This window comes from Bison bison, unplaced genomic scaffold (genome assembly GCF_000754665.1).
Source record: "Bison bison bison isolate TAMUID 2011002044 unplaced genomic scaffold, Bison_UMD1.0 scf7180017858770, whole genome shotgun sequence".
NCBI classification, from domain to species: Eukaryota; Metazoa; Chordata; class Mammalia; order Artiodactyla; family Bovidae; genus Bison; species Bison bison.
The window spans coordinates 1,866,856-1,893,023 of NW_011489342.1; the positions used below are offsets into that span (position 1 = coordinate 1,866,856).

Here is a 26,168-nt window from a genome sequence, read left to right on the forward strand (position 1 = left end):
CTTAGACACGGGGTGTGGAGATGTGGGAAACGGAGGATTCATGATGACTGCAGGGTTTGGGGTGAGTGTATGGTGGAGCTGAAATGTGGGCACAGGGCGGGGAGTGGGGCGACAGGAGATGCATGCGGGACCTCCCCCCGAGGGACCCCCATGCCCACCCCCCCATCCAGGTGAAGCTGTCGCTCTAAAGCCCAGGAGAGCAGCTTGGGCTGAGTAGAGGTTTATGGACCACCAGCCTGTGAGGTGTCCTGGGCACTCTGAGTGGCTATGATTTCCCAGAGAGAGGATGAACCAGGCAGAGGCGGGGCCAAGGCTGGAGCCTGATGGAACTCCAGTATATGAGGGAGGCAGAGAGGGAGGCAGGAAGGGCAGATCTCGGAGGGGGCCAGTACTATCTTAGGACCAAAAGGGTTTAAGAAGGACAGGTACTCAGTGGTGTCAACAATGGCAGAGAGATCTCTGGTGGTGCTGGTGGTAAAGAACCCGCCTGCCAATGCAGGAGACATGAGAGATGTGGGTTCGATCCCTGGGTTGGGAAGATCCCTTGGAGAAGGAAATGGCAACCCACTCCAGTATTCTTGCCTGGAGAATCCCATAGACATAGAAGCCTGGTGGGCTACCGTCTATAGCGTCGTAAAGAGTTGTACGTGACTGAAGTCACTTACACACACACAAGAGGCCCCTAGTGCATGAAGTCAATAAGGGAGAAGGAGCAGCAGTCAAATACAGACGCTCTTTCTGTCTCCAGGGCTCCACAGAACTGTGCTTCTTGCCCAGCCCTGGATCCTGGGCTAAATTCCTACAGAGGCAGGCTGAGTGTCTGAGCGTTCCGCTACTGAAGGAACAAAAGGGGCTTGATGCCGGGGCTCCCAGGAGTACGAAGGGAGTTCCCATGTGTTCAGTTACCAAGTACCCTAAGCTCCAGGCTGAGCTGTTGGGAGGAAACTGCTGTTTGTACTTCCTCCCCAGGGTAGGAAAGGAGAACCTGGAGACCAGGACGCAGGTCACCATGGGGGGCAGCACATGTTCACAACCTAGAACCTGGCACATGGAGCCGGCCGTCTGCACCTAGGCTGTTGTGGTGCCGTGTCTTTAAAGTGGGAGGCAACGTGACATAGGGTTCCTCCATGTCCCACTTCCTAAACTGGCCGTGGCAGTCGTACCTCCTGCATCGTGTTGGGCGATTTACATGAGATGATGTGCGTCAGGTCCACGGCCAGTGCCTGGAGTGTGGAGGATGCTTCGTTAAATGGTACCTTTTGATTGTTGTCTTTATGGAAGTGTCCCCACTTGACATTTGGCTGTGGCCAAAGAGTTGACAGGACGGAGAGCCCCCGACATCTGGTGTGAAAGTGACGACAAGCCACCGACACCAGGCAATCTTTCAACAAGACAAGCGAGCGCTCAACCACTTGGGAAATGAGACTCAGAGTGCCTGGGGTGTCTGCAGCCTCAGGAAGCCTGCCTGCTCCTCTGGAAACAGTTACCCCGCCATCAGCACCCGACACTTGGGAAGCACTGGCTGCGGGCCACTGTCAACTATGGAAACAAAGGTGAGGAAACATCGCTCTGGGACTCAGGAGCGGCCGCCAAGGACCGCGGAGGGACGGGAACACCGGGCTTGTCAGACAAAGGGGAAAGGGCTGGACGTTCATCTCTTTGGAGTCAGAGCCCATGGATGTGGCCTCCATCATCCCCACAGCTCCTGTTTCTGGCCCTGCCCCCATCCAGGTGACAGTCAGTCCCAGCAGTCCCAGCTCCTGAGCACCCACGCTCACCCCTTCCTGCCCCTGCTCCTCAGCCGAGCTGGCCCGCACTGCTGCTCTGCCTTGCCCTCCCCCCAACCCTCACTGAACACACTCACTGCAGGTTCCTCCTGCAGCACAGGTGTGACCAGGGGACCCCCGGCCATCCCGCACACACACCACACACACACCTAAATCCTGCAACATGAGCAAGAGCGCTGCAAAGTTATGCCCAGATTGTATACTCTGCCCAGAGCGTCTATGCTGGAAACCCCCAAACGGAGCTACTGGGTCAGCTTCCAAACATTCACTCACACTAACGCTGAAGCAGGAACCCTTCATTGAGAGCTTCTCAGGTGGCCACAAATAAGACTTTAAAAACCAGCATATATTATAAGTACTCATCATGTTAGAAGCTGTTAGGAGCACTTCACACGTATTACTGCATGAATCATCAAAGCCACCCTATGCAGGAGATACTATTATTGTCCCCTTTTACAATGGGGAAACTGAGGCACAGAGCCTAAATGATTTACCTAAGGTTACTCCTTGGAAGAAAAGTTATGACCAACCTAGATAGCATATTGAAAAGCAGAGACATTACATTGCCTACAAAGGTCGGTCTAGTCAAGGCCACGGTTTTTCCAGTAATCATGTATGGATGTGAGGGTTGGACTGTGAAGAAAGCTGAGCGCCGAAAAATTGATGCTTTTGAACTGTGGTGTTGGAGAAGCCTCTTGAGAGTCCCTTGGACTGCAAGGAGATCCAACCAGTCCATTCTAAAGGAGATCAGTCCTGGGTGTTCTTTGGAAGGAATGATGCTAAAGCTGAAACTCCAGTACTTTGGCCACCTCATGCGAAGAGCTGACTCATTGGAAAAGACTCTGATGCTTGGAGGGATTGGGGGCAGGAGGAGAAGGGGACGACAGAGGATGAGATGGCTGGATGGCATCACGGACTCAATGGACATGAGTTTGGGTGAACTCCGGGGGTTGGTGATGGACAGGAAGGCCTGGCGTGCTGCAATTCATGGGGTCGCAAAGAGTCGGACACGACTCAGTGACTGAACTGAACTGAACTGAAGGTCACACAGTTAGTAAAAACTGGACAAAGTGAAACAACAGTGAGGGAAGCAGGAGAGGATGGGAGGTGGAATCCGCCGTTTGGAGCCCCCGGCATCAGGCACAGCATCCCTCTGCCTCTGAGCCTGTCTCTCCTGTGCCTGCATTGCCATCAAGAGACCTGGCTCCTGGGAGGGGCCTATCTTCCTGGCCTCACAGGCTTTAGTTACAGACCCCCTGAATGTCCATGTTTCTGCACAAAGTCTTGGTTCTTTCCATTGGCTTCCATTTAGCCTCTCCATCCTTCCCTGGGCCTCCTCTGGCTCTTTCTTTTGAGACAAGCTTTCCAAAAGATGGCAGCATGGGGGCAAGTGCAGTGGTGGGGACTGCGTTCCATTCCTGGCTCACTTGGGGAAGCCCCCTGCCGTCGCTGGCCTTCACCTCCCCACCCAGAAATGCAGACACCGGACCAGATGTCCCGAGCATCCTCCCAGCCTTGCCCTGTGCCATGTAACCAGCCGCAGGGTGTCCAGGGCTGTGGTGGGTGCAGATGACCAGAAGAAGTGGGGAAGTGCTGTGGTGAATCACTGGGCCTCCGCCTTCCCCGGGGGAACTCAGTCTCTGCCTTCACCTTGTTGGCAAGGCTGGGGCTGAACTGCCTTCTTCCAACCCCGACCACGAACCCAGCACCTGGCCGGGCTCCTAAACCAAAAGAAGTTTCTTTGCTGCTGCTCAGTCACTCAGTCCTGTCCGACTCTTGTGCGACCCTATGGACTGTAGCCCACCAGGCTTCTCTGTCCATGGGATTTTCTAGGCAAGAGTACTAGAGTGGGTTGCCGTGCCCTCCTCCAGGGGATCTTCCCAACCCAGGGATTGAACCCAGGGTTTCTTGCATTGCAGGCAGATTCCTTACTGCTAAGCCACCAGGGAAGTTTCTTTAAAAGAGTCTAATTCCTCGCAGGAGAAGTGCAGGATTTGTCTAGGGATGGCAATGGGGGTCAGGGAGGAATACGTCCTCAGTTTGGCTTAATTATCCAGGTCTATCAGATTAAAAAGATGGTTCTCCCACCCTCATTAACTCAAAGCAGGCTCGCTTGTCCACTCTGACATGCCCGCCAGTCTGAGCCTACAGAAGAATCAGAGGAAAGCTGGCAAGCAACTGCAGGTCTTTCTTCCCCCTTTCAGGGTTACATGCTGCCAGCGCAGGCCTGGGGACCACTGGATCTGGAATCTGAGCCTGGCTCCACTGGAATCTGAGCCTGGCTCCACTGACTGTCTGGAGGGGCCTTGGACAAGCGCCCCTCCTTCTCTGGGCCTCAACTTCCCCAGTTGAGAAGGGAAGTGGAGGCAGAAGGACAGCTCCCTAGCCCATGCATGGTATGTCCCAGGCCTTCAGGGGAACGAGGCTCACCATTGCTTCCCACGAGCTGAGCCGGCCGGCACGGCCCCTCCTGGAGTGGAAAAACACCAAGTCCTGCCGTCCGGCTCCATCCTCCCCGATTGAGCAGAGGCCGGCTGCCGGCCTGATGGAATGAGTCTTAATGAAGGCAGACAGTCCCGCAGAAAAAACATGACTGCTGCCAAGAAGCCTTTACTTCAGCATGATTTCCCTGGAGGGTGCAGTCACATCCTTGTGCGGCTTTCACAGAACCGTTTCCCCATCATTTGCTGGGGAGGCAGCGAGCAGGGGGGCATCCCCACCAGACCTGCAGACCCAGTGCAGGAAGGCCCACCAACCTCGGTCCAAGAGACCCCCAAGGGCCCAGTGTGGCAGCTGCGGATGCTGTCCCTGTCCCTGTGTGACATGAGGGCCTCTGCGGTGTTCCTAGAGGGAACAGAGGAGCTTGCCTGCTTTTTTTTTTTTTTTTAAGCCGGATCATTTCTGAAATCTCGGATTTCAGAGTCAAAAGGGAGGACTGAAGTTTCAAACCCAGCTCAGTGCACACAGCTCATGCAGCAACATCAATAACCCAATCAATGTCGAGATCATACAAATGAATCCATGCAGCCAGAGGGGCTGGGGCTGCGAGAGGTTCCTGCAGGACGTCTAATGTCACGCTTTCCTCACATGAGGCAGCAGATCCCTAGGAGTTCATTGGACTCTTCTGCATTTTTTTTTCCAAATTAGGAAAAAAGGGGAGGTTCTGCCCAGAAGCCCTTTGTGAACTACAGCACCTACAGAGCCATACCTTCATCACTGAGTCTGTCTGGGGCCCAGCCCTAGGGTGTTTTAAGCCTATGACACTTGGCCTCCTGGCGCCAGCCCCTTCCTGGCCTCTCTGGCTGTCCTGGTACTCTGCGTCTCCTGCGGGGCACAGCATGGTGTGACACAGGGTGTCACGTCCCAAGCTTGGCTCTACCTTGGAGGCCAGGTGTGAACCTGGGCCAGCATCTTTCTGTCTCTGAGCCTCAGTTTCCCTGTATATACCTTAGTAGGTGATTCCCAGGTCCCACCCACTTGCACAGCCCTTCATTTATGAAGGACTAGGTTGCATTTCCTTACTAAGTCAGACTTGGGCAGGACAGAGATTCCCAAATGGAGAAAGTGAAACCTTGCTGGCCCACGGGCTGTGATCCAGGTCTCTGGCCAGTCTAGTACTCTCTTTAGCAGCCCCCATCCTGAAACAGGCTAACCTGTTTCAGTGCCCAGAGGTGAGCACTGCCCCAGCCTCAGCACAGGCACTGACAGGGTGCACCGACACCCACTTGGCACAGACAACTTTCTATGGCCTCTGATCTGGAAGGCCTCACTTCTGCAAGCAAACCCTGACTTTCACCCTTCCATCCCTCTGCTGCCAGCCTCAGCCCCCAGCCCTGCACTCCCCTGGCCTTTGCCTGACCTAAGTCCTAGCCTGAACCCAGGAGGACTCTCCTCTGATCCTCAATCGCCTTCCAGCCCCAAGGCAGGTTCATGCCTCAGCAAAGTCAGGCCCACTGCATGGCAGTAGGAGGAGGAGACACGGGAGGAAGATGTAGAGGCAGCTGGTGTCCCTTGCCCACAACCTGTCACCACTGGGACCTCCCCGAGCTGGTGCCCCATAGAGCCACATTTTCCTGAGTCCCTTCAGGCACTTGCAGCGGCTCTGGTTAGACAAGGGAGCCTGGGTCACTAGGCCAAGGTCTCTGTCCCTCCCTCTAGGCTGGTCATGAAGAACACCCACTCTTGGGTCTATTTGGCCATCAAGGCGAGCAGGAAGGGAGGCCACTCTGCTAGGCCTGCGGGGAGAGCAGCTCTCAGTACAGGGCCCCAGGCAACAGGGAAGGGGCTTACCAGGAGCACCTCAGTTGTGGGGCTCCAAAAAAAGGTGAATCACTCTTCTGTAGCGTGAATCCCTCCATGCCTCCTGGGGGAGGGGACCCTGTCTGGCCAGCCGGCCGAGCTCTCCTGGCCAATCTGCACAGGCCTCCTTCAGCCTGGCCAGGCCTCCATCCCCCAGAGCGGGGTTCCCTCCCACTAGGCACACCCCATACATAAACCCCAGCAGCCAGCAGCTCCTTCCGACCTCCTCCCGCTATGCACCACCAGCTGGCCCTGAAGGGCCTTCAGTCAAGGCTGGCCCCAACTCCTCTCTCAGCTGGTACGTGTTTCTTTCCACCCAGAGCCTGTCTTGGGCCTCTAGCCGGAATGGCTTTCTGCCTCCCAAACCCTGGCTTCCCTCTCGGGTGTGGAAGGAAAGCAGAACTCCTCCCCAAGGACATGCCTGGGGATCCAGAGGCTGTCACAGCCCCTCAGTGGGGCTGTAATGTGGGAGACGAGAAACCAAGTCTGCCAGGCGCACACACAGCCCTTCGGGGAACCAACTTCCTAACTGCTGGGAAATGATCCACAACTTCCCCTGAGAAGCCCAAAGTCCAAGTTCAAAAGCAGCTCTGAAGGGGATGGGGCTGAAATGAATTATAAAACATCTCCCACAATGGCCAAAGCCAAGGTTTGACCTGAGCAGGCTGCTGGGCCCTGAGGGCCCTCTGGCAGCCCGGCCTTTACCCACCCACCAGCCCGGGGCCTCACCCTGCCCCTCTGCAACTCTGCCCTGGTCACCCCAGGCAACTCTCAGCTCCTCTCCCTGCCCTGGGGCCTCTGCACATGCTGTTCTCTTTACTGGAATACCATCCCCTCCCCTCCCAATCAGCCTGGATAATTAATGCATTTGTCCATGCCTTCATTCAGTAAAAATTCTGAGGGCCTCTTCTGTGGACTAGGTCTGGGGCTGGATGCCAGGAACGAGCTATGGATCAGGAAGTCCAAGAAGACTCCTGTTCTCAGGGGTCTTGAGTTCCAGGGTGCAGGCGATGGGCAGGTGATGACTTGGATAAAAAGGGCATCTCGTGGTAGGGGGCCTGCAGGCAGCATCTGGGGAGCTCGGGGAAGGCCGCCCTGAGTCACAACTTCTGCACAGTGAGGAGCCGGGGAGGAGTCTGAGGGATTTGCTGGGAAAGGAGAAACCAAGCGAGGAACAAGTTCATGCAAGGACGTGTGTGAAGCCCATTGGGAGTCCTGCTCACAATCCAGATCTCAGTAAGACTAAAGTGCCATGCGTCTCCAGCAAGCACCACCCCCCAACCCTCTTCACGCCCAGGTGGGCCCTGAGCACCTGGCCTGTCCCGCGACCTCCCACTCGTCTTGGCTCTTGTATTCAGGTGTAGGTCCCATGAGGGCAAGTCCACAGTTACCATGCTGGCCCCGCACCCCCTCCAAATGCCTACTAAGTCCTCTCTGTGTGTTTCTCTCCTGTGCAAGGAGGGAAAGGGGACAAGGGGTGCATATGTGCTCGGAGAAGGTCCCTGTACCCTTTGAGAGCGGGCAGCCAGAGGCCCCTCACTCAGCCAGTCCCACCCAGCCAGTCGGGATCATCCGGGACCATCACGCACTACATGGGCCTCTCCCGACCACAGCATGGGTAGCACTTCACTGGACTGGACCCCAGAGCAGGCAGAGGGGAGAAGAACAGGACAAAGTCCGACCTTGCTGTGGAAATGCTATGTCACTGGGCTTCTGCTGACAGACACGCTATGCCTCTGGATGGCATCTTTCAGCTTGAAATCAAACACCTTGATTATTACTTCGTAAAGTAATTAGACAAATCATCTTATTGGACAAATTATAAAATTCCAAGCATGAAAAGATACCTTCACTTGGACCCTGTCTAAGGCCACATCCTTTAGGCTGGCAAAACATGTTTCATTTGTACCAAGCTTGACAGGGTACCTGGAGAACTAGTATCTTTCCCAGTAAACCGAACATGAATAAATGAGGGGTATGGGCCTTGTTGTCTTTGAAAAAAAAAAAGCTACCAAAATGCCTAGGTCAAGAGCGAGTCCCTTTAATTAGCGTTCAGGAACTGGCAGAACTAAACTGTGATTTTCAAATCTGGTTAATTACAACTTTGGAGAAGAGAATGGAAGTGTCTACTGGGTAGGATGAGTCCACGATGCTGGGAATATTTTCTTTCGTCATCTGGGGATGTGTTCATGGGTGTGTGATTTTGCAATAATTTATTAAACAGAACATACAGGAGTTGTGCACTTTCTTGAGTTGTGTACTCTTCTGTATGTATGTTGTGGTGGTGGTTTAGTTGTTAAGTCATGTCCAATTCTTGTGACCCTATGGACGATAGCCTGCCAGGCTTCTCTGACCATGGGATTTCCCAGGCAAGAATACTGGAATGGGTTGCCACTTCCTTCTCCAGTATATATGCTAGATTTCAACTGGAAAAAAAAAAAAGAACAAGTGCCAGAAGTTCTGTAACTCTGAGGGTTACTCAAAACAATTGGGAATGCAGTTATAGGTTAAGAGAGCTGCCTCTTCAAATTGGCCAAGCTGGTCTGCCCCTGGCCAGCCCCTCAATAATCCTTCTAACTGAGCACCGACCACAGGGTAGGATCAAGGTTTTCTCTCTGTCCCTCAACCTCACAGAGCACCCTGGAAAACAGAGAATGCATCTATTCCTCTCTATATCACTTGTGCCTGCACAGAATGTTCCAGAAACATCTGTTGAGAGAGTGAGCGTGAGAATGAGCTGTGTGCAGAAACTCAGCGTGTGAGGTGGAGAATGAATGGCCGAGGGTGGAAGCCATGTCCTGTGGGGCTGGTTGGACCATGTGTGGGGAGATGGCTGCTGGCAGAGATGGGCTAACAAGGGGAGGGAGGGGAGGCCTGGGCTCAGCGCAGGGGTCAGTGACCTGGGTGTGGACAGGATTCAGGCAGCTGCTGCTCCATTCCTGGGTTGGCGGGGGGTGGGGGGTGCTGGGGGGTGACGGGGGGGTGCAGTGAGGGTGGCCTGAGTTTCACTGCTGTTCCAGCTGCTGATTCTCATGTGGAACAGGACCTAAATAGCCTGCCCGCTCACAAGACACAAACACATGCAGGTCATTTAAACAGGCCCATGCTGGCCCTGCTAGCCAGCCTCCATTTCCCTTTCCAGAAGACGGGAAATATCAGGGAACAAACACACGTTTCCTTGCTTATTTGTTCTGGACAGTGAGGAGAAGCCTTGGGAAAAGAAGATATTGCCGGAATGAGCACTGACTTACCGAGCACAGTCAGCACTGCTATCTCCTTCAAACAGGAGTTTCTGCAGGACACAGCCCTGGACAGCCGCCAGGACCCCACAGGGACCACCCTGCAAGGAAGGACACGCTTGAGTGCCTGTGAGAACTGACCCAGGGCTCAGCCTTCTGTTCCTCCAGAACCAACCTCTGCCCACAGGTTATAGAACACGGGGAGCCCAGGCCCCTCAAACAGGGGTCTCTGTCATGGTGTCTACTTCCGTGAAGTGCCGACTCTCAGTCACAGGGAGAAGATGGCAAAGACCCTGGCACCCATTGCTAGAGGAATGTATGTGTGATGTGTGAATGTGAGGTGTGTGATGGGAGGAAAGCAACTCTTCACAACCCACCAGAGGCCATCGTCACAGATGTCCAGTCATCCAGAGACACGTTTCCATGTCCACAGGCTGAGGGTGTCAATTATCTACCCATCCTAAAGCCCTCCTCCTCCAGGAAGGCTTCCCTGACCACCTCAGCTAAACGCGATCCCCTTGGGCCACCTCCACTTGTGTGAGCAACATTGTCCCTGGCCCGTAGCCTGCCTCGGCACCCAGTAGGTGTGCCTCAGAGAGAGGGGGCTCCTTGAGGAGCTCAGCCCTGCAGCCATCAACAAGTACAAGGACTGTCAGAGCAGGGCCCACAGGTGCTCTTGAACTCAGGGTGCGAGAAAATGTGCCAACTTGCCCAAGGTAGGGACAGAAGCACTTCCTTGGGGCAGTGTGGGGCAGGGGGAGGCTCTTGGGGCTTGAGAAATGGAATCTGGATGAGATGCTGGATTTTATAGTATCTTCTGGCCCTGAAGATACACCTTTTGGGAAATGTATTTAAGCCACATTCAGATCCTGCCACAAGCTACTTCCGTTTCCCTGCCTGTGTCCTCTCCTCCTCACTTCTCCTGGTTCTCACACCAGATACTTCTGCCCCCTTCTGCAGTTCCTAGGTATTCACAAGCCTCCCTTTGTTCAAGCTGCCACCTGTTTCCAGCATCCTTTCTCCAGCTCTCCAGTAAAATCACCACTCGAGGTACTCAGCTAAAGGACCCTCTCTGGTAACCCCAAGTAGACACAGGGGCCCCTACCCCATTCCCTCGCAGTGAGGATTCCCACATCACGCATCACTTATATTAGGGGTCATGTTCCCCGGGCCTGCTTTGCCGCCACAGTGGAGTTTCTGTCCTGGGTGACAATGTCCCTGCTGGGCCCAGAGAAGGGTCCCGGGGGGGCCCTTAAAAACAACCTGCCTTGTTCTGCACAATGCCATATTTTAAGGATACTGAGTCATTAAAGGAAAAACTCTGAAGTTTCCACTCATCGCTGAAACAGCAAAAGCTGGAACCAAACAGAATGGTCTTTATGTCCTGTCAAAAGAAGAAAGAATTTTATTGGTTGTTTTAAAAGCAAACAACAACACACGGCTGGGTGTTTGCGTTCCCACAGGAGCTGGTCTTGAATTCTATCTAGCAGGGTAGTCTGTTTTCCAGCAGGGTCATCTACTCCCTTTTTGTTTTACAAACCCATTTTTATCATATTTGAGGAAAGAGAAAATTGACCCTGAGGGTCTTACCTCTGGAACATCTGTAAACCCAACCAGCCTGTGCTGATCCAAACCAAAATCCTTTTAGGTTCCTCAGACGTTCCTCGATACACAAAATTTTAGTCTTACATGGGACCTTGGGGATTTTTGACTGCACATTATAACTACCTACAGATCTCCGAACAATCCTGATGCTCAGACCCCATGCTGGACCAACTGAAGTGCAACCTGGGCGTCAGAGGCTGTGATCCTTAGTTGTAAATGAGTCCAGTGCACAGCCAAGTTTGAGAACCTCTAGCAAACTATGACCCACAGGCCAAATCCAACCCTCTACTTCCTTTGTAAATAGTGTTTTACTGAAACACAGCAATACCCGTGTGTTTACATATTATCTGTGTTTACTTTTAGATTACAATGGCAGAGTTGTGTGGTTGCGATCGAGAGCCAAAAATACAGGATCTAGCCCTCTATGGAAAAAGTTTGCCAACCCAACACCGGTACAACCCCTTCCTATATGTAAGAATCTCAACATCGCCAGAGAGTGGTGCCGGTGCCCCCCAAAACTTGAACACCCCAACCACCAAGTGAAGGGGTTCCCACTATCTCTCAAGGCAGCCCCTCCATTTTTTCGCAGCTCTATCTTCTTCAGACTTCTGGCTGACATTGCTCTCCATCAAACCAAGCCCCACCCTCCAGAGCCCCAGAAAGCGCCAACACTTCCCCACTGACCAGCCCTCGGACGGCAAAGCGGAGCCTCTCCCCAGACGTCCCTCCCTATGCTGGCTGCCTCTCCTCTCTCTGTCGTGATTTTACACTCCAGAGGATCTGAGGGGCCAACGTGTGGATTCTGTCACTACATGCTCAGAGCCCCTTTCCAGGTCATATCTTTCCTACAGACTCATTTTCCCCTCTAAGGTCAGTTCTTTCTTCTCGTGCATGCATGCTCAACGGTGTCCAACTTTTATCGACCCCACACACCGTAGCCTGCCAGGTTCCTCTGTCCATGGGACTTCCCAGGCAAGAGTACTGGAGTGGGTTGCCATTTCCTTCTCCAAGGGATCTTCCTAACCCAGGGATCAAACCCACGTCTCTTACAACTTCTGCATTGGCAGGCAGATCCTTTACCAGCTGTGCCACTTGGGAAGCCCTTGTTTTCGTTAAGTACAGGGGAAAACTCTGTGACCGAGCACTTTCCCCCATGTCATCAAATGTGGGCTGACACCACATGGGAGAGAGGGGTGGCTAAATCAGGGCTTGGGTCCCCTTCTTGCACCAACTACAGTCATCCATGTATTTGGACTGAGTTTCCCGGGAGCCTAGAAACTATAGGAACTTGAGTTTTCTGGCTGAAGCCTATGTCTGTTCTCTCATCCACAGGATGACAGCTCTCATCTAGGCATAGTACAGTTGCCAGGTCACAGGGCTACGAGCCTGGAAACCTGGGTTCCACTTGCTGTGGGTGCCGTGTGTCCTGGGTTGTCCTTTCTCTGTGGGGGTCTCAGTTCTTTCCGCTGTTTTTTGAGATGCTACTACTGGGTGATCTTTAGGGGCCTCTGAGGGCCCCTCCCAAAATGATAGTACCCACTACAAAGAATCATAGCCTGTGGCTATGTCTGTGGCTAAGCACAGCCAGAGCACTTACTCCCAGGCGTGGGAGTACTTAAGACCCCTTGCCTGACCCCCTCCCTGTGGTCTCAAAAGAAGGAAGGGAAAGAGAGGGGAGGGATGAAGAGGGACAAAACCTCTAGAAAAACCTTTGACTTTTCACCTGTGTGCTCAGCAAATACTTGCTAAGTAGGAAGAGAAGAGGGTCAGCTGTGTCCCCAGGAGTTTTATTTTCTCTTCCTGAATCCTGGCTGAAAAGCCAGTGGAGGACAGCAGGAGCCTCATTCCATCTTGCAGGAACTGCTGGCCACAGGGAAGGGTGAGGCCTTCTGGCAGTGGAGATGGAGAGGAGGCCAGGACATCCCCGCAGAGGAGGCTGCTAAGGCCAGAAACCTGCTCCCAGAGTCCTGTGACTCTCAGGACATCCCTGCAGAGGGGGCTGCTAAGGCCAGGGACTGGCTCCCCAAGTCCTGTGAGCCTCAGGACATCCCCGCAGAGGAGGCTTCTAAGGCCAGAAACCCAGAGTCCTGTGACTTTCAGGACATCCCTGCAGAGGGGGCTGCTAAGGCCAGGAACCAACTCCCCAAGTCCTGTGACTCTCAGGACATCCCCGCAGAGGAGGCTGCTAAGACCAGGGACCGGCTTCCCAAGTCCTGTGAGCCTCAGGACATCCCCGCAGAGGAGGCTGCTAAGGCCAGGGACCAGCTCCTGGAATCGACTCCAGGAGCCCACTAGCATGACCCTAGATGGCACTGAGACATTAGCCACACTCCCCTGTCCTCCCCTCACCGCTGCCCAGCCTGAGCAACGCTCAGGGGACCAGTGCAGGAGCAGAGTCGTGCCAATGAGGATGATTATTCTGTTCCCAGCTCAACTCTGGAGTTAGCGGGTGCAGACATGGTGAAGCAGCTCTGGGCCAAAAGAAAAGCTGGATCCTGGAATGTTTCAGTGAAGAGATGTTGTATCCTCACCTTTACTCTCGGAGAGGGAGTGGGAGCTGCCAGCACTAGGTCCCCATTTCCCTGACTCTCCGCTCATGTTTATTTCCACATCACATGCAAATTTCCATTTCAACAATGACTGGGAGATTATAACGAGATGAATGAAGGCAGAGAGAGGAAGATCATCTCCTCCCACCAACTCAAATCAAGACGCCTTCAAGTCACACCACACCAATTCACACCAGTTCAAATCAAGAAACACATCACCTCACACTTTGCAGTTGACACCTACCTTCGCCACCGAGAGGTCGATGGGCTTGGATACTACTTGCAGCTTGAGCACTGATGAGACTGGAGACAGGATGATTTCTTCCCTTACCAATTCATCTTCCACATCCTCTGAAAGAAAACCATGGCCATGTGAGCTCTTCGTTATGATGCACAGAGAACAGATTAGGAGGCCATTTAACACCCAGGACACTGATGAGTGCTGAGAGGGTTGGGATGAGAGGAGGGGTCCTCTACCATCCACCCACCTGTGGACCCTCTGGGGCTCCCAAGCCCCCATCAGAAAGGAGAAGGCAGACCAAGAGCCCTTGCTCCTTGTCACCCCATGCTGGTCCAAGGATACTGGCAGCTGGGACATGGCTCTCAGTCCACTAGAAGGCTCTGCTTGTGGACATTCAGAAACAAAGGCCTAGGCCTAAGCTGTTGACTCAGTCCCGGAAAAGCCTGGCCCAGATGTGATTCCTCCAAAAGGCGGACATGACCCACAGATCTGTCCCCCGGAGGATAAACATGAAAAGGGCAAAAGTAGGAAAGAAAGTGCTGCCCTTCCTGAGAGAATAATGACAGTTATAATAGATTATCACTATTGTGGTTTTCACTACCTATGTTTATCATCTAAGCACCACTCTCTCCTCAAGAGAGTAATTATCATCACACCCATTTACAGATAAGGAAACTGAGATTGAGACAAGTTACGTCACTGACCTAAAGTCACCCAGGTGGAAAGTTACAGAGATAGAATATAAACCCAGGCCAGCTCCCAACAGCTCTGCCATCCTGCCAATCAGACCTCCATGGATCTCCAGCCAAAAGGGACACCAAGTCACATTCCAAATACAACCTCACAGCTGGAGTGATGGAGGCCCAGAGAAGGTCCCAGAGTGAGTGCTGGCAGCACCAGCCTGTGCCTTTCCTGGCAGGCGAGGCTCCCTCTCGCCATTACGCCTGCTGTGGCACCACTTACCAGAACCCTCAGATGCGGGACCCACATGAAAACAGCCCAAGGCAGTGATGCTGGCAGAGCTCAGCAGGCTGGTCTCCAGAGAGCCTCTGGAGACTTCCTCCCACCCTTTTCCCAAGACTAAATGATTACTTAAAAAGCACACCACACTGTATAGACCTCAACATTATCTGCCATAAGCCTGTGTGCGTAGGACCATAGAAATGTCACGGTCCCTGCCGCGCATCTTCTGAGATACTGTTCAAAGGTCAACATCCCCAGGACACGTGCCTTACATCTTACTCTACAGCCTCCTTTTCTTCCCTGGAGGAGGACCAGGCACAGCATGAGGCCCACTCCTAGAGGCTCAGTCCACTGAAAAGGAGACAGATTCTACCTTTAGGCTAAAACAAAAGTTTCCAGTAAGTCTGGAATTTAAATGAGAAACTTTTTTAGTGAGGGTCTTAGAGAAAAGCCACCCTGTGACCATGGTCTTACAAAAACACCTGAAATAAAGACCAGATGTTCACACAGTAACATACACAGGTCTTGAAAGCATGCCACTGGATAGAAAAAGTAAGAAAAAAAATGCAATTTATAACACAATTTACATCCAGTATAAACACATGCACGCAACGCTAAACATTTTTGCAAGAACACACACAAGCGAAAAGAAATCACTAAATACAAGAGGGTGGAGTGATTGATAGTGAGGAGGGTCATGGGAGTGTGGGGTGGGGCTCAAATGAAATCAGGAAGGAAAAGTAAGAGGGCGGACAATGGGAAGCTTTGCAAAGATCAAAACTGAGAATGTTCATTAAGGTATGGAGATGTGTGATTAATTCAACCCTAGGCATCTGAGGCCCAGAAACAGAGCGGGAGAGGAACTGAGTGATTCCACCAAGCCTCAGCAATGCCTCAGCCCAGACTGCTTCTGGGAGGCCCAGAGAGGGCAGGATTTAAGCCTATTTGGAGGCTGCTGTTTAATCTGGGATGTCCCGAAGGGAACCGGGGCTGAAACGTGCTCTGCTCAAGCCCATGAACTAAGTCTAAGGATGGAGGCTGGGACCCATGGGAAGCTGACTGGGTGGAGCCCCCAGGAGAAGGCAGCCTCTCTCGGCCTCTGCCAGGAGGCGGTTGGCGCCTGCACAGAGAACTGGTTCAGGACAGTCAGGCAGGCGCAGATGTGGCGGGATCGCCACGCAGGGGAAAACAAAGCACTCTGGCGTGACATGTTGGCCAAGCAGACAAACCCAGCTGCAAATGTTGATGGTTTTCAGTTGCTATTTTTAAGGCCCAGTGTAAATGTCTGGTTGAAAAAAAGCCAGGGATTTTATATCCTATACCATTTAACTTACCCTTTGGAGGAAGAAAACATATACATAACCTTGGAAATACTTAATAGAGGCCTGTCTATCTCTTTTTCCAGGTCCCCACTCAGTAGTTCCCATTGACTATAAGATATCTTCTGCTGGAAGTGCCCCAATGCCCCAGACTCAGGAATCTCAGCACTGAACCCCTCCAGGCTTCTATTTTGATTATAGAATCCATCTCCCCAGCCCTCCACCAGGGACCCAGGCCAAAACCTCAACCCTCTCCCACACAGCATGCTGCTCTACCCTCCAGGTTATCCTGCCCCCAGAATGCCTCATAACGCTGCCCACCTCCCACATTTTCCCTCTCCACTTTTATAGCAATGTGTCATTATTTTTCTATTTGCTCATCAAGCACTTTACTGAAGACCCGTGATGTGCGACTGGGTATGTGGGACAGAAGAGGTCCAGAGATGATGAAAACATCATCCTTGCCTTCAAGGAGCTCACTAACTAAAGATGGAGACAGAGCCCTAAACATACAACATGAGGTCAGTGCTAAAATGGAGATTAGGGCAAAGGTTCTAAGAGCAGAGAGGAAGAGGCAAGTAATCCTGCCTACAGGGTCAGAAAAGCTTCACATAAATGGTAAATATTTGAGCAGGGTCTTGAAATACCCAGAGGATTTCCCCAGATAGGATAGGGGCCCAGTCACCTCTTTTCTAGACTATTCCAAGAGCCCCCCCACCAGTCTCCCAAAATCCAGGCTCTTACCCCTAAAACTCATCCTCCACCCACATCCAGAGACGGCCTCAAACATCATTTGTTTCACATCTCTACTTGATAAGATCTTGTCCATCCTTCAAAGCTCAGTCTAAATGATACTCCACTGTGGAACCCACCACAGACTTGGCTAAATCGCCTCCTGAAGCAGTGAAGAGCTGAAGGTCATTTACTTTGGTGTGGTTTTCAGAAAACACCTCTCTTCCTTCATCCTACCCAACCCCACCCTCCAGGAAAGCAAGACCACTTTTCATCACCTCCGTCCACGTTCAACAGTCCTGTTTGTGCCGGGGCATGTAAGAGCTAACCAAAGTGGGCAGAAGTGAACCCAAGAAAGATGAACTGGGGTGAGGAAGGGAATGCTATCCCTCTAAACAAACTGCATTCCTTGTTTCTGATTCTCCCACCCCAAACTTCTCCTCCACTCTCTCAGGGTAACTGGGTTCCATGAGAGGACTCTGGACCTCTGATCTTTTATCTCAGTGTCCTTCTCTAAATCGTTAGCTGAGCCACCAGCAAAGAGAGGCTGGCCTCCCTCTGGAAAAGTACACACACTTCAAAGAGCTGGGTTCTGAGAGAATTGCTAAAAGCCTTCCTCCCAGCAGAAGCCCTCTGGGTTCTGAGGGCCGGGAACCGCTTCACTTTACATCCAGACAGGAGTGGCTTTCATTAGAAAACCTTAGAACGCTTTACAGAAAGGTTTCAGATGCCAGCGTTTTCTGGCTCCATGCTTCACTCTGCAGAGCCGTGTGCCCAGTGAAATCTGCCCCTTCCTGGGTGGGCCAGCGATCCCACCGGCCATCCCTGTGAGGAACGGTCACCTCTGAAGAAAACAAAGTAGAATAAACAAACCCCTGCTTCCATCACTCGGAGCCCAGTCCCTGCCTTTCAACTTCATCAAAGCAAACCGTCAGACAGCCTGTCTCACGCCAGTCACTTCTAAAGGGCAAGCTGCTTTCTTCCTTCATGTAAAAGGCAGTGCTTAAAAGGAGAGGAAAAGGATGTGAGTAGCTCCCAGCTCTTGCATGCCAAAATGGTCCAAAAGGTATCAATACATTGCCAGCTTCCAGGAGAACAGCAAAGGTCAATGGCACTCAAGCCTCGTCCTTTCATGTCTGGTCCTTGGTTGTCATCCTTTATTCTATTCCTGGCTTTTGCCAAGGCCTGCAAACATATTAGTCTTGGAGGGATACAGAATTCCAGAAAGAGGGAAAAAGGTGGCTTCAAAGAGAAAGAGTGGATGGACAAGTTCCTGGCTAGATCCTACAGAGGAGGTACACAGATGCACACGCAGGTGGAAGGGCATGAGCTGACGCACCTCACGATTCGTGTTTTACACCTCAGTGAGGTGGTGAACCGTGAACTTCCAGATGTTCAAGCTGGTTTTAGAAAAGGCAGAGGAACCAGAGATCAAATTACCAACATCCGCTGGATCATCGAAAAAGCAAGAGAGTTCCAGAAAAACATTTATTTCTGCGTTATTGACTATGTCAAAGCCTTTGACTGTCTGGATCACTATACACTGTGGAAAATTCTGAAAGAGATGGGAATACCAGACCACCTGACCTGCCTCTTGAGAAACCGGTATGCAGGTCAGGAAGCAACAGTTAGAACTGGACATGGAAAAACAGACTGGTTCCAAATAGGAAAAGGAGTACATCAAGGCTGTATATTGTCACCCTGCTTATTTAACTTATATGCAGAGTACATCATGAGAAACGCTGGGCTGGAGGAAGCACAAGCTGGAATCAAGATTGCCAGGAGAAATATCAATAACCTCAGATATGCAGATGACACCACCCTTATGGCAGAAAGAGAAGAGGAACTAAAAAGGCTCTTGATGAAAGCGAAAGAGGAGAGTGGAAAAGTTGGCTTAAAGCTCAACATTCAGAAACCTAAGATCATGGCATCTGGTCCCATCACTTCATGGGAAATAGATGGGGAAACAGTGGAAACAGTGTCAGACTTTATTTTTTGGGGCTCCAAAATCACTGCAGATGGTGACTGCAGCCATGCAATTAAAAGACACTTACTCCTTGGAAGGAAAGTTATGACCAACCTAGATAGCATATTGAAAAGCAGAGACATTACTTTTCCAACAAAGGTCCGTCTAGTCAAGGCTATGGTTTTTCCTGAGGTCATGTATGGATGTGAGAGTTGGACTGTTAAGAAGGCTGAGTGCCGAAGAACTGATGCTTTTGAACTGTGGTGTTGGAGAAGACTCTTGAGAGTCCCTTGGACTGCAAAGAGATCCAACCAGTCCATTCTAAAGGAGATCAGTCCTGGGTGTTCTTTGGAAGGACTGATGCTAAAGCTGAAACTCCAGTACTTTGGCCACCTCATGCGAAGAGCTGACTCATTGGAAAAGACTCCGATGCTGCGAGGGACTGGGGGCAGGAGGAAGAGGGGACGACGGAGGATGAGATGGCTGGATGGCATCACCAACTCGATGGATGTGGGTTTGAGTGAACTCCGGGAGTTGGTGATGGACAGGGAGGCCTGGCATGCTGCAATTCATTGGGTCGCAAAGAGTCGGACATGACTGAGCAACTGAACTGAACTGAGGTGGTGTGTGTTAGTCACAAAGTCGTGTACAACTCTTTGCAACCCAATGGACTATGGCTCCCCGGGCTCCTCTGCCCATGGAATTCTCCAGGCCAGAATATTGGAGTGGGTAGCCTTTCCCTTCTCCAGGGGATCTCCCAAACCCAGGGATTGAACCCAGGTCTCCTGCATTGCAGGAAGATTCTTTACCATCTGAGCCACCAGGGAAGCCCCAAGGATATGTGGGTAAAAACTTTTAAAGGATGGGCTTCTTCAAGCAGAGACATACTAATATTTTGATAAGCACTGTCTTCTAGAGACTTCTATAGGTTCTGAGAAACCCTAAAAGAACCCCTAAATGCAGAAAATGCTACTCTGCCCCCTCTCCCCCAGTGTAGATCTAGAAGTGTAGATTTCTATATTTCTCCAGGTGAGACAGGCAGTGGAAGATGGATTTGGACATCAACCAAAAAAGAGAGAAACCTGCTCTACTCTCTGGGCCAGACCCTCCTTCCCAAGGCCAGGTGGGAGAAAAGGAGCCCTGTCCCAGCCAGCAGAAAGCCCCACCACCCACTACCTCCCAGACAGACCAAATGAAGACCGCTGGACCCTGTGGGGCAAGCACAGAGGCCCCAGGGTACCTACCAAGCTGCAGCACATCCAGATCACCCTCGAGCTTGTTGGACACTGACAACTGATTTTTCCTAGAGGAAAAAAAAAAATAAAGGGAAATGTCAATGTACCATAGGAGAATACCAGAGAAATGCAAACAACAGAGAAGAATGGGAGGAGCACTGGCTGGGCCTCCAGGAGGGAGCTCCTCTCCAGACCCGGCCCTGCCGCTCTGTGTGTGCCGTGTACCAGCACTCTCCCTCCCTCCATGTCAGATGGGATCAGATCACTTCTGGGGCGCTTTTCCGTTGTGTACACACACAAGCACACCCCAGCCAGCGCAGGATTAGAGACCCTGTAGTTTGACACTTGCCAAGAACTGAACGCAGGCTCTTTTGCTGATGCCACTGTAGCACTGCTGGGAAACGCTTGCACGTGCACAGGCACACACGCACACACACGAATCAGGTTCCTGCGATCACTGCACAGATTTTCTTATCTCATTTTTTTGTTGGTTTCCTTTCTCCCAGCTTTCTTGTGAAGCTATCAGCAGCCGTTTCTCAGAAATCTCTAGAATGCACCAGACAGAATACCTTCTGTGATTCTGACTAGTAGATTTACGGATGTGCACACAGAGCTTTCTTTAAACAGCCCACCTGTATTTCAGCTCTCTTTAGATTTTCTTTTCCTTCAGCATGCTTCATCTGAACTAAAGTAACATCATTTTTTTTAAATGTATTAAAAAATAACAACATTACATCACCCTCTTGAAAACTCCATTTACTATGTTAAAAATGACAGCTCTTTTGAACGTAGCATTGAAATGTATTTTCCTCCAACATCCTTGCAGGATAAGATATGATTGAAGTAACAATTGTAATCTTGCCACAGTAGGTTCTATTGAATTGGCTTCCTCCTGAAGACGTATGAAGGGGCGTGAGTGGAAGACCACGGAGGACGCACAGTACTGAATTCCCCCGCATGTATCGCTTCGGACCCCAGGGTTCCTGTCTCTGGTGCTGGAATACAGAGCGCCTCCCCCTTCCTCCCAGGCAGCCCTAAGCCTTCCGTGTCCTCCTCCACTCCGCCAAGCCCACTTTCCTCAATTCGAAACCACAAAATTCCTATGCTACCAGGGTTCTGCAAGCCTTCTTGGGAATGGTGAAAGAACAAGTTAACTTGGAAAGAAGATCTAAGGCATGGAGGGGCAGCAGAAGGAGGTGGGGGTGGGTGGTTAAAAGAGAGGCTGTGCCCCCCGACAGTCCCCAGCAATGAAGAACTGTGCTTTCTCAGACACCTCCGCCGACCCCACCTCTCCCCCACCACCCACGCTGCAAGGGAAGACAAGGACCAAAGTCCCATTTCTTCTATCCCCTCTGTCACTATTTCATCTGGATACTAAGGCAAAGGGCCCTCTCCTTGCTGCGCCTGTGTCCCAGTCTGAAAAGCAAGGACTTGGGTGCAGGTGCTAGATGGCCTGTAAGAGCCACCTTGAACCATTTTGAGCTGGAAATATCAGGAGTAAAGATGCCTCTGGCACATCCCACTGCCAACATCTCTCTGGTACCGATCTCTGCTCTCTGCCTCTTCGTCTGTCACCCAGATCATTCTCACAGCCCTCTAACTGGTTTCCTGACCCCAGGGTGATGCCCTACTTGGTGCTGGCCCTACCTCTTCACAAGTGTCAAAGGCATCTTTCTATAAAGAAAGTCTGACAAGAATTGGGTTCAGAAACTCCACCCTGAGAATATCTAACTATCTAAAGACCTGTCCTGCCAGTTTCTCAGAGCACAGAGTGCCTCACCCTTTCTCCTGAACTCCTTTAGGGGAGGTGTTATAAGTCAGCAGCTGCAGCAGCACACGATTTAATCCTTGTAGAATTAGATGCCAAGCACCCACGCTAAGTTCCAATTCATGGTTGACAATGCCAAAGATAATGGCAGCAAACACGACATATACTGTTTCCTCATAAAACAAAACCCAAGCCCATTAGTGTGTGCGCGGGGCTGCCCGTGACCTGGCCACCTACCACCCCAGCACCACCTCCCTCTGCACCCTCCCGCTCCACCTGCATGTCCTCCATGCTAACTTCTCAGCCCACGTCTCTATACCTTTTCACAAGCTGTTCATTCCCATTCAAATATATTTTGGCAAACTCACACTCGTCCTTTTCAGCCCAGTTGGAATGCTACCTTCTTCTCAACTCCAAAGCGTGCGTTTATTCGTTTCTTCACTCAGTCATCTAGCCAGCGTGTGGCAGTTATCCAGTAGGTCTGTCTCCCTGCCCCATTGAGACCCAGCTGTGTACAATAAATAGACGCAAATTACAATATGACATGGCATGGTAGGCTGAATAATGATATAATAATGCCCCCAAAGATGTTCACATCCTAATCCCTGGAAACAGAAAATGGTAACTGATATGGCAAAAAAAACTTGCCAAGGAGATTAAAGATCTTGAAATGGAAGAAAGCATCCTGGATTATCCAGATGGGGCCAACCTACTCACAAGTGTCCTTATAAGAGGGAGGGAAAAAGAGATCGGACACAGCAGAGAACAGGTAGGATGATAATGGAAACAGAGGTTGAAATGATGCACTTTCAAGATAGAGGAAGGGGCCACAAGCCAAGAAATGAGGGTGGCCATGAGGAGCGGAAAAAGGCAAGGAAACAGATTCTAGCTGTTAAACAGCTAGCCCTGCCAACACCTTGGCTTTAGCACAGTGGAACTGATTTCAGACTTCAGTCTTCCAGAACAGCAAGACAATAAATTCATGTTGCTTTAAGCCACTAAATTACTGGGTGATTTGCTGGAGCAGCCATGGGAAACTAATACGTACAGAGAGAGAAACACCAAGGAGGAGCACTGGACTACAGGATTCTCTCGATGGCCTCTGTGTCCTGTGTCCTGTGTCCATTTTTGAGCAGCACCTAGTCGCTGCCCCAAAAATGGGTGCCAAATACCAGAATGACCCTCACACAAGCTAGGCGGCTCACATAGGTCACTCAACTTAGAGGTGCCAGACCAGGGCTCAAACCCAGGCCGCTGGCTCCAAATGCTGTTCTGCTCTTTCTTGTATTTGATGCTTCCTTTCCCTGCCCAGAACTCTCCATGGCTGCCTGTGGACCAGAAGACAAAACCTACACCTCCCAAGTGGTCCCCTTGGCTCCCCAGGGCGAAGCCGCAGGAGCACGCAGACTGGCAGGAGCCGCGGGGAGAGGGCAGGGATGATGTTCCCGCTGTGCAGGGTACAGCTGGGCCTCTTCCTGGTCATGAGACTTCCACCCTGAGGCTATTCATCAGCCACGAGAGTCCGGCTCAGATGCTGTGCGCCGCTTCCCATAAATCTCTTCACCAGAGGAGACTTCAGTCATGCTCACACTTAGGGAATGTGCTATTGTTCCTTTCATGTGTCCCTTTGTGGCCCAAGCATTACACACAGTTGAAAAGGTCAGTTTAAAAGCATGTTCTTGCCTTTGAGTGAAAACTATTATGAGCAACAACGACAAAAAGATAAATCAAGGATTCAAAACACTTTTTCAAAATGCGATTGTACAGATAACCTAGAGTCATGTGTCAAAGTGTGCATCTAATAAATCTAGGGGAGCCAGGCTGGAAACACCCACTTGCCTGCTGGGACCAAGGCCTCCGTTTTCCAGCCAAGACCCTCTGTGGGCTCTACACCCCACCCCTAGGAGGGGCAAAGGCTAGGGCCCTGCAGGTATTCAGGGTTACACAGAGCCAGGACTCAGTCCCTGGATAACTGGGTCTTGGGTGGGTAGAAAGAGCCACTCAGAGACCAGAGTTTTTGCCCTTGATCCCCCAACTCTGAGTGCCTCTAGGCAAGACACCCACCTCTGCGGGCATCAGATGCCTCAGCTATACCTTGGAGAAAGCCTGAGCACGGCTGTGGAACATGACCAGGTGGGCGGGCTCTGAGAGGACTGATATGCCCGGCTTGTGCTATTCTTTAAGATGTTCAACTGCTTTTGCACCGAACACTCAGAATAGTTCACCAGCTCTTGGCATAAAAACAGACGAGGAGCTATTCTTTCCCCTGTGTTTAGTACTGGATACTTGACTAAACTAGTTATGATTACAAAGGAAAGCTGTCCCATGAGAGGAAAGACATTGATCACTTACTATATAGTCTATTTGATGAAAACCCTGAACCCAGTGTGAATTGATCCCACTCATGTTGCTTCCCTGGTAGCTCAGATGGTAAAGAATCTGCCTGCAATGCAGGAGACCTTGGTTCAATCCCTGGGTCAGGAAGATCCCCTGGTGAAGGCAATGGCAACCCACTCCAGTGTTCTTGCCTAGAGAATTCCATGGATAGAACATGGGATTGCAAAGAGTTGGACAAGCGACTAACACAACAACATGTTGCACAAGAATCCAGGATATAAGAAGTTTACATAAAATTTCTCAGCACACCTCACTGAAGCAATGTAAAATTATCTGGAGAGACATTTCTACAAAGCAAGTAAGAGCTCTACAATCTAGCTTCCCCAGGACAGAGAGAGATTTTTTTTTTTAAGTCCCAACTAAAAATATGCTTAAAACAAACAAACAAACAAAAACCCTGTTAAATATATGAGATGATCCACCATAAGTGAAAGTCAACGGACACAACAAGTAGGACTCTCAAGGACTTGAGATAACAGAACAGCAATCTAAAAGAGGCTGTAATTAGAGAGAATAGGGGAACATTTTACAAAGGAATGGAAATTGTACAAAAAGAAACAGACACTATGAGAAAAGGATGCGCTGCTCTGACAAGCAAACATGGTCATGAAAAATGAGAAAACTTGGGGCATACAATGATGGTGATGGATAATACCATATAAACACATATTTTGTTTTAAATCCATGAGTCTGCTAATAGAGGAGGAAGGAGGGGCAGGGGCAGGTAACAGAAGGCTCTTCTCTATGAAACATGCCACCTAGTAAATGAATGATAAAATGACAAAAATTAGGAAATCGCCATTTTTTACATTTCTAATATCAATGGATATTCAAACCACAGGTTAAGAGGTTTTTGAGGCACAGAATATTCACATGGTCTAAAAGTTACAGAGTCCTTATTAATTCCAAAGGGGAAGATTGCCTTTATGGTAACAGAGAGATTGGCAGAAACCCTAGAGGGCTGACACAACTTAGCACCGCATCACCAAAAATACTTACATCACGTGCTCCTGACACGAAGCAATGGGAGGTACACAGCATCACGTAAGTATTGTCCTTAACCAAAACTGTCTAACGTAAACCCAATAATGAAACAGACATGTCTAGAATGTGGTCATTCTATGAGACGAGAGCGAAATTATTTGAGACTGAAAGACATCAGAGAGACATGGTAACCAAATACAGATCAGATCAGATCAGTCGCTCAGTCGTGTCCGACTCTTTGTGACCCCATGAATTGCAGCACGCCAGGCCTCAATACGGAATGAAGCAGGGCAAAGACTAATAGAGTTTTGCCAAGAAAATGCACTGGTCATAACAAACACCCTCTTCCAACAACACAAGAGAAGACTTGGACATCACCAGATGGTCAACACCGAAATAAGATTGATTATATTCTTTGCAGCCAAAGATGGAGAAGCTCTATACAGTCAGCAAAAACAAGACCAGGAGCTGACTGTGGCTCAGACCATGAACTCCTTATTGCCAAATTCAGACTTAAATTGAAGAAAGTAGGGAAAACCACTAGACCATTCAGGTATGACCTAAATCAAATCCCTTATGATTATACAGTGGAACCAAATACAAGTGAACCTTAAATGGATCCTGGATTGAAAAACTAAAGCCCAAAGAACATTTTGAAGCCATTTGAGAGAAATTTGATCATGGGCTTTACATTAGTGGATGTTACTGAAATTTCTTGGTTGTGATACTGGTGCTATGGTTATATTCTTGTCCTTAGGAGGTGCAAACTGAGCCTTAATATCTGAATTTTAGTTTCAAATCAACCATAAAAAGTATTTGTGGACGACGGAAGTAGAGGAGAGAGAAAACAAATCCAAAAAAATCTTAGAATTACAGAAGGTAGGTTGCATGTACTATTCTTTCAACTTTTTTATGGGTTAGAACATTTTTAAAGTTGGGGGGAAAACTGTTGGAAAACTTAATAAAGGAGATCAAATACAGTGAAGAGATAATAAATTCACTAGGAACAATGAGATGACATTTATTCAGAATGCAGCTCAGAGATCAAATATATGAAAGAACAAATAAGAGACATGCAGGGAAA

At 50.4% G+C, this 26,168-nt stretch overlaps 1 protein-coding gene across 1 annotated transcript in view; it reads right to left on the bottom strand.

Annotated features, from left to right (window-relative positions):
* FAM188B (family with sequence similarity 188, member B) overlaps positions 1-26,168 on the bottom strand; it is a 91,807-nt gene that overhangs the window by 43,641 nt on the left and 21,998 nt on the right. The window contains exons 4-7 of the mRNA XM_010829398.1: positions 19,945-20,003; positions 13,724-13,830; positions 10,593-10,709; positions 9,338-9,426 (exon numbers count right to left, since the gene is read on the bottom strand). Coding sequence (XP_010827700.1) covers positions 9,338-9,426; positions 10,593-10,709; positions 13,724-13,830; positions 19,945-20,003 — 372 coding nt within the window. The remainder of the gene's footprint in view (positions 1-9,337; positions 9,427-10,592; positions 10,710-13,723; positions 13,831-19,944; positions 20,004-26,168) is intronic.